The 15518-nt window shown below is 36.0% G+C and overlaps 1 protein-coding gene across 3 annotated transcripts; it reads right to left on the bottom strand.

Annotated features, from left to right (window-relative positions):
• Window positions 1-4257: 4257 nt before the first annotated feature.
• Window positions 4258-10970, bottom strand: LOC107799913 (uncharacterized). 3 transcript variants are annotated; one of them, XR_012695339.1, is made up of 4 exons: window positions 10592-10970; window positions 9610-9661; window positions 9189-9489; window positions 4258-4703 (listed from the first exon to the last, which is right to left on the bottom strand). XR_012695339.1 is itself a non-coding variant. In XM_016623050.2 (4 exons), exons 3-4 carry the CDS (start codon window positions 9487-9489, stop codon window positions 6528-6530), a joined length of 1476 nt encoding a protein of 491 aa, XP_016478536.1. In that variant the 5' UTR covers window positions 9610-9661; window positions 10592-10970; the 3' UTR covers window positions 4712-6527. The 3 variants fall into 3 exon arrangements, 2 of the variants coding, with proteins under 2 accessions (XP_016478536.1, XP_016478537.1); XM_016623050.2 differs by lacking the exon at window positions 4258-4703 and adding an exon at window positions 4712-7702; XM_016623051.2 differs by lacking the exon at window positions 4258-4703 and adding an exon at window positions 4712-7702 and having other exon boundaries at window positions 9189-9449.
• Between the last annotated feature and the right edge of the window lie 4548 nt (window positions 10971-15518).

Below are 15518 nucleotides of genomic sequence, written 5' to 3'. Positions count from 1 at the left end.
CTCGAGTTTTGGTAATATCGGGATTTGTGCCCGTTATTGATTGTTTTCGCTTGGGCTTTGTTCCCTTAGCAAATTTTGATGTTCTCGTTCTGATTTTGGATAGATTCGACACGCATGGAGGCCAATTTTAGGGTCAAAGGCATCCCGAGCTAGAGATTTAGCCGGTTCGAGGTGAGTAATGATTGTAAATGATGCTCTAAGGGTTTGAAACCCCGGATTGCACATCGTAGTGCTATATTGAGGTGAGGCACATGTTGACGATGAGCGTGGGGTCGTTTACTATTGGGGATTGTGACCTGGTCCATCCCGATTGATGATTTTACCGCGTATTTGACTGAGAACTAATTGCTATCATCATTATTTGGGCTGAATGTCATATTTGGGCCTAGTGCCAGCTATTTGAACGAGGGGCGGATTTGATGACATTGTGCCCGAGGGGCGAACCTTATGTGCTTATCTTATCTTATTTGCCTACCATTTACCTGTTTAAATTGTGTATTTGTGCCCGATGGGCGGATTTCTATGCTTATCTGTACTGAGTATTTTGCATTTATTTGCATAACTGTTAAAAAAGTCATTTTCAAAGAAGTTTCAAACTGAGCTAAGATACTTTTAAGAGATTATACAGCTTCAGTGCTTTCTTACTGGATTTGAACTGCTTCTATACAGCCTAATATGCATTACGTGATTTCTTACCATTCAGACATTAGTTATGATTATTACTCACTGAGTTGGAGTACTTACTTTACTTCTTGCACCTTGTGTGCAGATTTAGGTATTTGTACACCCGGTAGCGGGTTTTGGCTTATCGAAGGAAGAGTTATCGGAGTTTAGCAAGGTAGCTGCCAGCGTTCGCAGCACTGCTTTTCTCTCTCTTCATTCATTAGTTTGTATTTAGCCTATTTCAGGACTTTGTTGTATTTTAGACCTTAGTAGATGCTCGTGACTTGTGACACCCCGATTAGGGCTGTGTCGAGTTGGAATTCTGCTTTGTTATCTCTATTTTCGCTAATTGTGCTATTAAATCATGTTTGAACTATTCTTATGCCATTTAACTACTTAAAAGGATGAATTGTGTTAGACTGGCTGACCTTGTCTTCACAAGAAGCGACATCACGACCGGGTTCGAGGTTAGGGTCGTGACAAGCTGCCAGGTTGCTCATCGCGAACGCGATAATGAGCTCGCGAACGCAGAGAAGAAGAGCAGGGACCTACGCAAACACGTAGGGAATGTCGCGAACGCGAAGAAGGAAAATGCAGGGCTTCACGAACGCGAAGGGAGGGACACACGAGGCCCCCGGGACCCTATCTAAACTCACAAACTAGTCTCATAACCTAACACGGACTTGCTTGAGGTCTCAAATCATATCAAACAATGCCTAAATGACGAATCACACCATGAATCGAACTATGAACTTCCAAATTCGAAAACTTGTGTCGAAACCGATCAAATCAACCCGGAATGACGCCAAATTTTGCAGACAAGTCCAAAATAACATGATGGAGCTGCTCCAACTCTCGAAATTGCATTCCAACCCCGATATCACAAAAGTCAACTATGAGTCAAACTTCTTCATTTTTCAATCTTCAACTTTTCTAACTTGCGCCGAAATGCCTCAATTTACCCTATGGACCTCCAAATCCGATTCCGGACGCGCACCTAAGTCCAAAATCACCATACGAAGCTATCGAAATCACCCATGACCCATTCCGGGGCCGTTTACCCAAAAGCCCAATTCCGGTCAAATTTTCACTATTTAAACTTCCAAAACTGGGTTCCTTCTTCCAATTCAACTTTGATTCATCCGAAAATTGAATCCAACTATGCACACAAGTCTATAAACCTAATGTGAAGCTGCTCGAGACCTCAAATTACCGAATCGGGCGCAATTTCTCAAAACGACCAGTCGGGTCGTTACAAGTAACAACCACGATATCCAACAACTTTTGAGTACCATTACTGCATAAGATAAATTCATCGAGAGGGCACATTAAAGATCTTCATTGAACAGAACAGCTAATAGAAACATTATAAAATCAAGTTAGCTTAATAGCAGGAACAAAATTTTATTAAATAAAATGATTAATAAGTACAAAAAAGACGCATTCGTTTTTTTCGTGGTGGAGCGAGTGAAGTAGATTTAGATACAAGCGTCAGATGAAGACAGAAATGTCAGTATAAGTTCAAGAGTGAGAACATTCAAAGCATGAAATTTGTCTTGCAAATCCATATAGCAGAACTCATATAGGCTTTGCAAACTGATTTGAGCATAATAAACGTTATAGATCATATCATCCTCAAAAAGTTAAGAGACAACTAACAAAATGAACTGATGCAAAATACATATAGTTGATAAAAGAGTAAACAAACAAAACAAAAGAAATAATAATATTGAAAACATATTAACTTACAGGAGTGGTCGGTCCTCGCGAAACACATTGACTAATATTAATATGGTGATAATGTAGCAGTTAGAACATCATATAATTGTGAAGATTTCACGGTTTATGTCATAGTTATTTACTATAAGCAGAGGAGACTGAGATTCTTGCTAATATTGCTATCAAATTTGAGGTATACATAGTTAATTGTAGATATTGACAAGAACAAATTTATCTGTATAGTTCTTCAAAACTCTTGAACTCCATTAAACAAATTACATGTTATTGTGTTCATTTTTTAAACTCAACTATAGGTTGCAGTAGCTATCATTTTATTGTGGTTGATTCGTTTTGCACTACTCATCAAATAAATATCCACTAATAAGCTTTTTTATTTATCAAGAACAATTTTATAAAAAGTCAGAGATCCAACATATTCTCAGTAGATAACCATAATCTTGTAACATAGATCCGTCTAAATTAAAATAATCCCAGTACCAGATAGCGATCAACAATAATGAGAGAAAATTCATCGTATATCACATATGTTCCCTTGCCGGGATTTCTTGTGATTGTGTGATGAACTGAAATGGGAGCGGGTGGTACGCCTACCACAAGATATTTTGAAATGGGAGCGAGTTGTACACCTACCACAATATATTATGAAATGGGAACGGGTGGTACGCCTACCACAAGATATTATGAAATGGGAGCGGGTGGTACGCCTACCACAAGATTGATGAAATGGGAGCGGGTGGCACGCCTACCACAAGATATTTTGAAATGGGAGCAGGTGGTATGCCTACCACAAGATATAATGAAATGGGAGCAGGTGGTACGCCTACCACGAGATAGAATGAAATGGGAGCGGGTGGTACGCCTACCACGAGATATGAGAAATGGGATCGGGTTGCACGCCTGCAACAAGAGGAAACTGAAAGTTAAAGTTGCCTTTATTTTCTTCATTTGCGATAGAAGTTATAGTGCTAGCTTCCTTATTATTCCCTTTTATTTCTTTTAACTGCTATCCCGGAAACATGTTCCACTTCCCCAGCTTTAACTGCTTATTACTTGTTTACTTTTCCGCCATATATTATATAACTGTACAGGTTTATCTGGAGTCTGGTCCTAGCCTCGTCACTACCTCGCTGGGGTTAGGTCAGACACTTACCAGCACATGGGGACGGTTGTGCTGATACTACGCTCTGTACTCTTTTGCACAGATCCAGGTTTTGGACAGCAGCAGTAGCGCGGGAGCCAGCCTTTAGTCCAGTGAGACACTGAGGTAGCCTTGCAGGCGTTCGCAAGCCTAGCGTCTCCTCTATCTTTTATTTCCGTATGTTATCTCATATATTCGAGACAAACAGTTTATATTTTCTTTCAAACGGTTGTATTTAGCACTCTTAGAAGTTCGTGAGTAATGTGACACCAGTTCTTGGGTAGAGGCATATGTTGATTCTCGCATTATTGTTTTCTTTAAATTTAAGTCTTCCGCATATTTATTTAATTCCGTTGCTTTCATGCTATCGCCAATAATTGTTAAAAGAAGTAATTGTTAACGAAGTAAGCATTTAAGGATTGGCTTGCCTAGCTCTCGTTAGTAGGCGCTATCACGACTCCCGAGGGTGATAAATCCGAGTCGTGACAATGGCATTGCTAGGTTCTGAAAGGAGGGGTAAAACATAGAAAAAATTGAACAGTGGTGCGGATGGCACTGGAGCAATACATCAGAAGAAACACAAATAAGAAAATCCTGCTACAAGTAATAAGAGTAGTAAAGCAGATAATAGCAGGGCTATGCTAAATGGTAACTCTAGACATTAGAGAAAATATTATTCATTTTTTTACAAACTTTCTTATTTCACCAAAATCAAGTTAAAAACCTATATTCTTTACTGACAAAGAATCAAATCTTTAATTTCTTTTAAAAGAACCAAGTAGTTCTCTACAGAGAATATCAACGAAATGACCAAAATTATTACTCTTTCAGCTGTTGCCCATTAGAATTCTTACTTGAGTATTTTTGCTACAAATATCACATATTTTCCATCAAATAATACACCTAAACCATCAACAATAACAATTAATAAAATAGAAAGTGCCAAATAGGTACAAATGATTTTAGAATTTAATAGAGTTGTATAGAGTGAACATCACAATTATTTTTGTGACATGTGAAGCATAAAAATTATTACCTGGCATCAGTTAATTGAAAGCTTTTTGAATAACTTTATCATAAACTATGTTATACGTTGAGTGATCATCCTCGGTGTCTGAAGTCTGCGGTCGAATTAATAGTTTCACACCTTTTGAATTTTTAGCTGTTGATAAAGCAACATAAAGTTAATCAAGGGAAAAAACTGGTTCACGTAAATAAATTCCAACAAAATTCAAAGTTTGACCTTGAGCTTTATTTATAGTCATAGCAAAGCACAAGCGTATTGGAAATTGTGTTCTTTTAAAAGCAATTGGAATTTTTTCATCTTGTGATTCTAATAGTGGTATTCTTGGAATAAAAACATGTATAATTTGAAAATCACCGTTAGCAATTTTGGCACTTATAACATGTATTTTAAAACTACAACATATTAACCGTGTGTCGTTACGTAAACCTTCACAGGGACTTAAATTTTGTAGTAACATTACTGGACAATTTTCTTTTAAAGTCAATCTGTAAGGAGGCAAACCAACAGGATTTAAAGTATGCAAATAATTTTCGAATTGACTTTGGTCATTCGGTTCAACAGTTTCATCAATTGTAACATATGTTCTAGCATCTTTTGGGAAACTAGATATGAGCATATCATTTATTTCATGAACAAAATCATTTTTTGTTGTCAAGATCACACAAGAAGCTATGGACGAAGAATCGTGAAATAAGGAATCTTTATTGGGATATGTTACCTCAAATAACTCATTCAAGGATTCTTCTTCAGTTGTAAAAGGAATTATCAAAGAGTCAGGAATTAGAACTTTTTGCTGGGCATCAAGTCTTTCTTTTTCGTTTCCAATTCTCATCAAATATTCACAAAATCTAGGATTTGTTCTTGCACGCATATTCTCTGATAGCTGTAGTTTTTGCTAGTTGATTCCAAATTTTAGAGTATAGTAAACTTTCAGAAATGAAGTCTTCTTTTTTTTCATTTCGAACAACTGAAAGAGTTTGTCTAAAATAACCTCCATACACAACTACTTTTCCATCAAAGAGCATCTTAGTATCCATTAGATCCTTCAAAAGTAAATCAAAAGCTTCAATCGTTTTCCCTTTAGCCATTGATGCCTCACCCATACAATTAATTTTGCGTCCCGAATTAAACATGCAAGTGAACTTTGCTTACTGATATTGCAACCAACATTTTCATCAATATCAATAGGTATCTTAAAGTGCGAATGAGCTATTCGCCCTCCAGGAAGAATAGAAGCTGCAACACTAGAAGTTGCAATTGCTAGTGCTACAAATCCCTTAGATCTTATCGTAGCCAACAAACTTCGATATAAAAAATTTTTACCAGTTCCTCCTGGCCTGTCAATAAAAAAAGCTCCTGATTTGTTGGAAAATATTCTATCAACAATCATATTGTATGCTCTTCGTTGATCTATATTTAGTTTTTTCTCTAATAATAAATCTTGTTCGGAAACTCTTAGGCTTCTCTCAAAATGAACTTCTTTTGCCTCTTTTGCAATTGCAAAAGCTCTAATGTTTTCTGCAACAAGTTTGGACTTGTTAATGTCGTGTCCCATCGATTGTAATTCGTCATTGATCTAGTTCAGGACTCTATGATGAATATCTTTAAATCCATCATTTGGCAAGCATTTGAAGTCTTCGGGCATTGAATCTTCAAATTGTTCCCACAACTCTTTTGGATTAGTAGGAGTACAATATACCAATAGCGTAGCAAATAATCGTCTTAAACTATATGGCATTAGATAGTTTGCAGCTTCAATCATATAGTCAACCAAACTGTTGTCAGAATGTAATAATCCTCTTTTTCAGCAACCTCTCTAAATGTAATATAACTTCTTCCATTTACAGTACGGAGATCTTCATATGATGTTGGTCCTCTCATATTCAGTAATAATAGTCTGAGATAATATATCTCACCTTCTGTTGGATGACATGTCACAATGCATCTAATAACGATACGTTATTTTCGACGTGTCCATGTCTTATCTGTAACTAACCAGACAAAGTATTCTGGAATCTCTTTATTTAGTTGCTTAAGTTCTATAGCATAATCATCTATTTGGTTCATGACAAACAAATCTGTCAACATTGTTTTTCTAATCATAAATTTTTTTAAAATTGCATTTATACTCTTAGTGATTTTAAAAGAAACATATTGTTGTCCTTCAAGGTATAATTGAAGATGATAAACACTTGGTGTCATCTCACTAATAGAAAAACCAAATAAATACCGTATATCTTTGGGTGGAGATACCCATCTAGCAAACTGATATTCTTTTATTTCATCAATCTCTTTGTCTTTATCATTGTCATGTATAGAAAAAGAAATTTTGTCGTGACCTTTACATATGTACTTGTAAAGATACATGACAATTTTAATATCTGAGCATATCTTGATATTCATATGACAGTTAAACTTTCCAAGTAAAAAAGTATTATATGGTACCATCCATGAATTATCGAGAAATTGTTCTCTAATTTTTATTGCTTCATGGATAACAGTTTTTTCCTTTTGATGTTCGATCAGCAAAATCTTAGGGTAGTTGAATTTACAATATCCATTTTGCATGCATGAATTTGCAGGATTCAAATGACCACAAAGACTGTGCATCATATAATGTACAACAAGTGAGTATAAGTAAGGCTCTTTATCAGGATCAGGTAATTCAGCACAAACAACTCTGCCGTAAGACTCAGGTGTCAACAATATGTATTCATTAGCAAGAATAATAAGGAAATGTGCATGTGGAAGACCACGTTTCTGGAATTCTACAGTGTACATAAAAGTAACAACCTTTCCAAATATATTTCTTTTTAATATAGCATTTTTTAGCTCTTCCAGTTTTGCTCTAAATACTCGACTAATTAAGTCAAGTCTATTTTGTGCCTCATCAGTAGATAACAAATATTCTTTTATTTCTAGCCATAATGGGTTGCATGTCATCGTTAGAAACAAGTCAGGTATTCCAAAACGTTGTACCAAAGAAATAGCATCCATATATCGCTGGCGCATATCTCTTGGTCCCCCTGTAAATGTAACAGGAAGGAAAGTTTGTTTTCCGATTCTAGAAGCATCTCTTTCACCTTGTCTTAAGACATCAAGAATACCTTGCAAAACTTCAATTCTAAAAAACTCTGGATTGAAAGAGAAGAAGTTTAGTCATTGTGTTTCAAGTTTTATGAATACATCTACGATATATTGTTGGAATACCCTTCCAGTATGTAAGATTTCATCAGTCTCATCATCTCTTATTTGTATTTTATAACAATAATATTCACGATAAGAGACAATATTTCTTTTTTTTCTTTGTTGTTCTAGTACCTGAGCTTCCATATCAAGAAAATTTTCAATTGAACACATGTTTGCAACACTTGGTAAATTTTCCGCTTCACAGTAGACATAACATCTAGTAGTATTCTTTGGTTGTACTATTTTCTTTATACCACAGTGCCACCCATCTTGACCATATGGAAATAATAGTGGGTATTGCAAAGGATCATAACATCCATAGTAATAGTTCACTAATTGGCTTTTATTGCTGTGAGTATAAATTCGAATATGAGGTGTGGAAATATGAACCCCTTCTTCCACCATTATTGCTGCAACTTCAGATGCAGTAAGTAAGTTATATACTCGTTGATCTAAACCTGAGTCACATTTGAGCGCAATATAAAAGTTTGCTAATTCCGGAACATCTGCCAAAGATTTCAAGAAAACACTATATGGATTATTTTGTAGTATATTCATCAATTTTCTAATCATTGACTCATGTACTCTAACAAGCAATTCTGTTTGCTACCTCATTTTCATTGTCGTAGAAGTATAACTGTAAATTTCTTCCTTTCTCGTTCGCAGGATATAAATCATCTATAAAGTGATACATTTTTTCTTGAATTCTAAATGTATAGATACCATAATTTCTCTTAGCTAAGTCTTTGTCATATTTTACCCCGAGCGAAGTAAATACAAACATGTTATTGTATGTCCTAACATATGTTCGAAAATGGTCAAACTCTTTAGTAGTAACCAAAACTAATTCTCGTAGCTCTATAGGCATTTCATGTGAAGTAAGCTTGATTGAACCTTTATTGCAATAGAATCTAGGAGGTTCATATTGAAATCTTTTTGCAGCACAAAATTTACAGATTGGGACAACTTTGAGAGAAACATATTCAGTTTGCAAACCAATAATGTGCAGAGGGGCTCTTCTACGTAGTCTAACTCCTGAATATTACGAAAATAATTAGGAGTCAATTTTTACTCCAAAGGAAGATAACGAATATTATTCTAACTTGAGAGTGATACAAACCTCTATTTGCTACATTCTCTAAACCAACACCACATCGGTCATTAAATGTACCTGATGTGGATCCTAATATAGATGCAATTGTGAATTACATAAGTAAATGGTTTACGTCAATAGAAATTTTATTAAAATAATATGCTTCATATACTCGCCTGTTTTGAAGATGGAAAAATGATCAACTAAACTTTTTCCTTTCGCAGAAGCAGCAGGTAAAGTACTAACTTCACATTTAGCAGCTAATAAAGACGCGTGAAACATATTTAGTTTAAACTGACTGCATTTTAACAGAAAGAGCGAAAGTTTAATTTGCTAACCTTGATTTGAAGTAAGAGAAAAATCTCTTATCATGAGAGCACTCTCCCTTTGAAGCGTTGAATTACTTAGAGATATTAATTTGACTAAGTTATCCAGAGTTCGACTTTCTAGAAGACATTTTCTTGAATCGAGCTCTTTCATACGGCGGTTTAACAATAATGCTTCCTTTCTATCCGCTGATATTTCCTTATATTTTTTACGACGATTGAATTTCATTTCAGCACTTCTATCTGTCAAGCATGGACTTTTGTTCTTTTGTCCTGAACATGATATATGCACATCTTTTTTATCCTCCGACATCTATACTCATCCAATGTAAGCAGTATTAAAAAATAAACTACACCCTTTCTCCAAAAAGATATCAAGTGAAAGGCAAAATTGAATAATTTGGTGGGGAACTGATGCTTTCTATTATCTTACCTTATAAAGTCGGAGTAGTTAGACAGAGTAATCGGACGTTAATTCCAGAAACCTGCAAACAGTGTGCATCAGTCATTAAAGCAAAATAGGCAAATCACATTTTTCGTTAAAAATCCATTGTCCGAATATTCATAAAAGTCATCAAGTTAATGTCACTCCTCTAAGAGCTAAAAGCCAATGATCATCTGAACTATAAAAATTACTCATTCAATAATTTAAGATGAATTTTGTGGAAATCACCATGTAAAAGAATTTCTCCAATATAAAGTAGTTAAAAAGGTTTCAACAGCTATATAGTGCTAAACTTTTGCTCCGCTTTTCTTTATTATATACTTCTAAATTATCACCAACTATAATATAATGTCTTCTGAAATTCCTTTCTTTAAACCTTTTTTAGGAATAACTTAAAGAAAAAGTAAGAAGATTCAAGAGAGGACAAAACTTCGGATGATTTAAGGTAAGTGAGACTTGTGAAGGATTTGTACCAACTAAAATTGTGGGAAAACTTGAAGAAGCAAAACAAATTAGAGAGAGTTGGAAATAGACCAATATAGAGCAGTAAAATTTAAATAATTATGAAAATTTGAAAAGCAAACCCGTTTGCTCTACAGGTAAGCTGGAACATCAGTCCAAATGCACTGTATCACTTAATCAAAGGCTCCTACAAATTATTTTATCATTTTCCTGCTGCAATTTTAGTCTTTCTTCATATTTTTAATCTTCATTTTTTCTCCTCCAAGATTTTAATTTTTAGTAGTTCAACGTAATTTCTTGCTAATTTTTAGTTCAAAAATTTAAGGAATGTCTAAATGCTTCGCCTCAAATTTGATCAGTACACCCCACTATAAAAGAAAAGCCTAATTCGTTGAGTAATTTTCTCAAACACCTACAAGCAGAGGCTAAAACGGAAACACAGAAGCTACCACATAGAAAGAGAAGAGCACGAAGATAATAAAATTAGTATAGGGTAAATTGATCTCACCTGGAAGTGATCAAAAGAGTAGCAGCAACAAAGCCGAAGAACAGAGCGAAACTAACAACAAACAGAGTGTAAACTGATTGAAAATTGTAGGGGAAGAAAAGTAATATTTGATATTGCCCACCGTTCACCCAAAAGAAAAAACAACAGATGGCGTTCTCTCAGGAGTGTGAGTCAGCAGACCAAGTAGAAGCAATTTGGGAAACCTGATCTTTAGGAATCAAACGGAATTCTATTAGGTTGCGTACTTTGGGAACTGAATATTTCTGATTTTTTTCGTCATTTGAAATCCACAAGGAAGGCTAGAGATAAATCTCTATTATAGATTAAGAGAATGTAATGTAAAATGACCAAGATACTCACATAGCACAAGTAGGCATGTTGACGGAACTTCATCAACTCTTATATATATATATATATATATATATATATATATATATATATATATATATATTCTCTTTATTCATGAATGAGTTTACCATTATCACGACCCGGATTTCCCGCCCCCGGGAGTCGTGATGGCGCCTACTAATGTGAGCTAGGCAAGCCGACTGTTTGAACAAATTATCTTTTTGTATTCTTTAACAATTATGGAGCAATAACGTGTAGACAGCGGAATTTATAATAAGCGAAAGAAATGCAATAAACTATCTGAATACGTATCCAATACAACTGCTTGAGCATCGACTACCCAGAACTGGTGTCACGGTTTCATAGACGGTCTAAGAATACTACATACAAAGTTTGAAAGATAAAAGATACACTGTTTCTGAAATAAGTAAAGGAAATAGGATAAAAGAAAGATAGGAGGTGATGTCAAGGCCCGCAGACGTCTGCATGACTACCTCGGGTCGCCTGTGTGGACTAAAGACAGAACCCTCACTACGGTCCAAGTGCTCCGATATCAGTATCTCACAGTGCAGAGTGTAGTATCAGCACAACCGACCCCATGTATTGGTAAGTGCCTAGCCTAACCTCGGCGAAGTAGTGACAAGGCTAGGACCAGACTATCAAATAAACTAGTGCAGTTAAATTATATACAGCAAATATAGAAACAGATAATTACAATTAAAATTGGGCAGGGGAAACATGCTGCGGGGAGTAGCACGTAACAATAGAACGATAATAGAGAAACATAAGGAATGCCATAAATCAATTATCAGCAAAAATAAGGAAATAAAAGAAACAGGCACACACGTAAGACCGTTGCAGGCGTGCAACCTGATCCCATTTCATATATTACCATTGCAGGCATGCAACTCGCTCCCATTTCACATATTACTGTTGCAGGCGTGTAACCCGCTCCCATTTCACATATTACTGTTGCAGGCGTGTAACCCGCTCCCATTTATAAATCAACAACAATCACAAAAGAATCCCGACAAGGGAACAAGAGCAATATAACAATATTCCGGTAAGAAAACAATAATATTTCAATAACATCCCGGCAAGGGAACAATAATATCAAAACAAACATCCCGGCAAGGGAACAATAATGATAATAACATCCCGGCAAGGGAACAATAATGATAATAACATGTGAAGCACAATAAATCACAACGGGGTCATAACAATTACAATACAAGACTCATGGGCATGCTTGATACGGACGTATAGATACTCGTCACCATGCCTATATGTCGTACTCCACAATTAATACGTAGCAAATAAGACACGACTCCTAATCCCTCAAGCTAAGGTTAGACCAAACACTTACCTCGATGCCACGAACATAATTCAAGTCTCAATTATCGCTTTACCTTTTGATTCCACCACCAATTCGCTTGTATCTAGCCACAAGTTACTTAATTACGTCAATAAATGCTAAATGAATCAATTCTAATGCATAAAATAAGTTTTTCAAAGTTTTACTCAACAAGTCAAAAATCGCCCCGAGCCCACATGGTCAAAACCTGAGGTTCGAACCAAAACCCGATTACCTATTCCCCCACAAACCCAAATATATAATTTATTTTGAAATCGGACCTCAAGTCGAGGTCCAAATCCCCAATTTTTGAAAAACTTAGATTCTACCCAAAACACCCTATATTCCTCATAAAAATCATTGATTTTGAGTTGAAATCATGTGAAAAGATGTTAAGGATTAAAGAAAATTAGTTAGAAATGTATTACAATTGATTTGGAGAAGAAGTTTTCTTTGGAAAATCGCCCAAGAGAGTTTATGTTGTGAGAAGATGTGAAAAATGGTTGAAAATGCGTCAAAGTGTGAATTTACAGGTCTCTGATATTGCAATTGCGAACCCTTCAAAAACTGGGACTTTCGCATTTGCGAAGCAAATGTCACATTTATGATCAAATCAGCTTTCCGGCCATCTTCGCATTTGCGAGAGACCATTCGCGAATGCGAAATCGCATTTGCGAGAAGACAACCGCATTTGTGACTAAGGCTGCACAGGTCCATTCTTCGCATTTGCGAGGATTTATCGCATTTGCGAGGATTTATCGCATTTGCGAAGCCTGCAGACCTGACCATACCAGCTCAAAACCTACAATTTTTCCAAGTCCAATTTTACTCCGTGGCCTATCCAAAACTCACCCGAGCCCTCGAGGCTCCAAACCAAACATGCATACCAACCTAAAAATATCATACGGACTTGCTCGTGCATTCAAATCACCAAAATAACATCAACTACTGTGAATTTAGCATCAAAATCATGAAATTTCTTAAGAACTTCAAATTATCCATTCTTTATCAAATACGGTCCGATTTACGTCATTTCAAGTCCGCTTCTTACCAAATTTCACAAACTCATCTTAAATCACATATAAGACTTGTACCGAGCTTCGGAACCAAAATACGGGCCCGATACCATCAAGGTTTAAACACATTTCACCTTTCAAAAACTCATAAATATTCCAGAAAATAATTTTCTTTAAAAATTCATTTCTCGGGCTTGGGATCTCGGAATTCGATTTCGGGCATATACCCAAGTCCCATATTTTCTTACGGACCCTCCGGGATCATCAAATCACGGGTCCGGATCCGTTTACCTAAAATGTTGATCGAAGTCAACTTAAATTCATTTTAAATTCAAAATTCATCATTTTTGACAAATTTTCACATGTTGGCTTTCCGGCTACGCGCCTGGACTGCGCACGCAAATTGAGGTGATGCTAAAAGAGGTTTTTAAGGTGTCAGAACGCAGAATTCATTTCTACCATAGAAGTTATGGGTTCATCTGAACCCATAAAAGCTCATACCCTATATTTATATCCAACAATTTATTAAATATGTACAAATAATAAATTTTAAATCCATTAAATTAGATGAGATGTGGTGAAATTGCAAATTTGAACCCATAATTTTAAATCTCGGATCTGCCTTTGTCCTCGTGCCTCCCCACCCCCACAATCTCCTCTCCCATCTAACTTACTGCATATAAAATTACTTTTTTGAGAAATCTTAATTGTATATTTTTCTACCTTACCCACTTAATTTTTATTTTCCACTCCAAAAAGAATAAACCTATTATTATTTGGATAGTCAAACAAAATTTTCTTTGACCATATTGTATACTATCAAAACCGAGCTCGCATACGACATGGTGGGCCAGGCTCAAAACGTGGCAATAAAGGACTGAAGATCGACATTAACTGTCACCAGGCTAGAACCCAGGGACAAAATGCTTGTCTTCGAGAATATTGAGATCGTGATCCCGGAATCGATCTTAACCTCGAATGAGCTCGAAGAAACATTGTTAGCATAGTCAATGGAAGACCGAAATATCCGTGACTAGTCTGGTATTACGGCGAAAATCTCGGCATGTATCAATGAGGAACTGATAATCAGTAAATCAAGAGATTTTTTACCTTTTATAGAATTATACCTAAAGTAGGACTCCTCTAGTATATAAAGGGGGTCTGGTAATTCATAAAACACATTGTAACACCCATTCCAAAGCAATACAATATTATTTCTCTCTTTAAGCTCATATTCTTCTATATTATCATACCGATCGAAGTACTTTCAGTTCGAGTATGACTGACTTTCAAAGACAGTAATTGTTTAATTTGTGTGGCTAGAATTTATTGTCACGACCCCAGTTCGCCCTCCGTGAACTGTCGTGACGGCACCTAGTCTCTACGACTAGGTAAGCCTAACAAATGCGAAAAATGAACTAACTTGCGGAATAAATAATCCAAAGCTGAAAACAACTGAAGGAAATGATATTTAAATGTCGCTCAGCATATATACATAACTTCTCGAAATCTGATACACTATCCCAAAACTCGGAAACCTATGGATCCACAAGCTGAGAAAAACACTACATAGCTCTAATCTCCGAAATATCTAATAAAACAGAAGTACATATGGGCTAAATATTAAAATGCAGGAATAGAAAGAGACTCATCGGTCTGCGGACGTAGCAGATATACCTCGAAGTCTCGTAGAATCGCCTCGCCTCAAGAATGGTAAGCCTGAGTAAAGGTACCTGGATCTGCACATGAAAAACATGCGCAGAAAGGGTATGAGTACACCACAGCATTACTCAGTAAGTGTCAAGCCTAACCTCAGTCGGGTAGTGACGAGGAAAGTCAGGGCCCTACTGAGGTTAATAAATAATAAAATGACAGGATAAAATAACCAGTAAAATTGAGAATCTATATTAAGAATCTATACAGTATAATAACAGTACAATAACGAAAATAGAGATAAAGGCAAACTACAAAGAAATACCACTCACAACAAGGATAATAACTGGGGATCTCTTAGTATCCCTAGGATCTCTTGGTATCCTTAATATATGTTAGGGATCTCTTGGTATCCCTAGGATCTCTTGGTATCCTCAATATATGTTAGGGATCTCTTGGTATCCCGAGGATCTCTCGGTATCCTCAATATATTACAGGGATATCTTAGTGTCCCGAGGATCTCTTAATATCCTCAATATACGTGCTAGGGATCTCT

The sequence above is a fragment of the Nicotiana tabacum genome, chromosome 10, assembly GCF_000715075.1.
Source record: "Nicotiana tabacum cultivar K326 chromosome 10, ASM71507v2, whole genome shotgun sequence".
In the NCBI taxonomy this organism is placed as follows: Eukaryota; Viridiplantae; Streptophyta; class Magnoliopsida; order Solanales; family Solanaceae; genus Nicotiana; species Nicotiana tabacum.
This window is presented reverse-complemented; position numbering and strand designations above follow the sequence as displayed.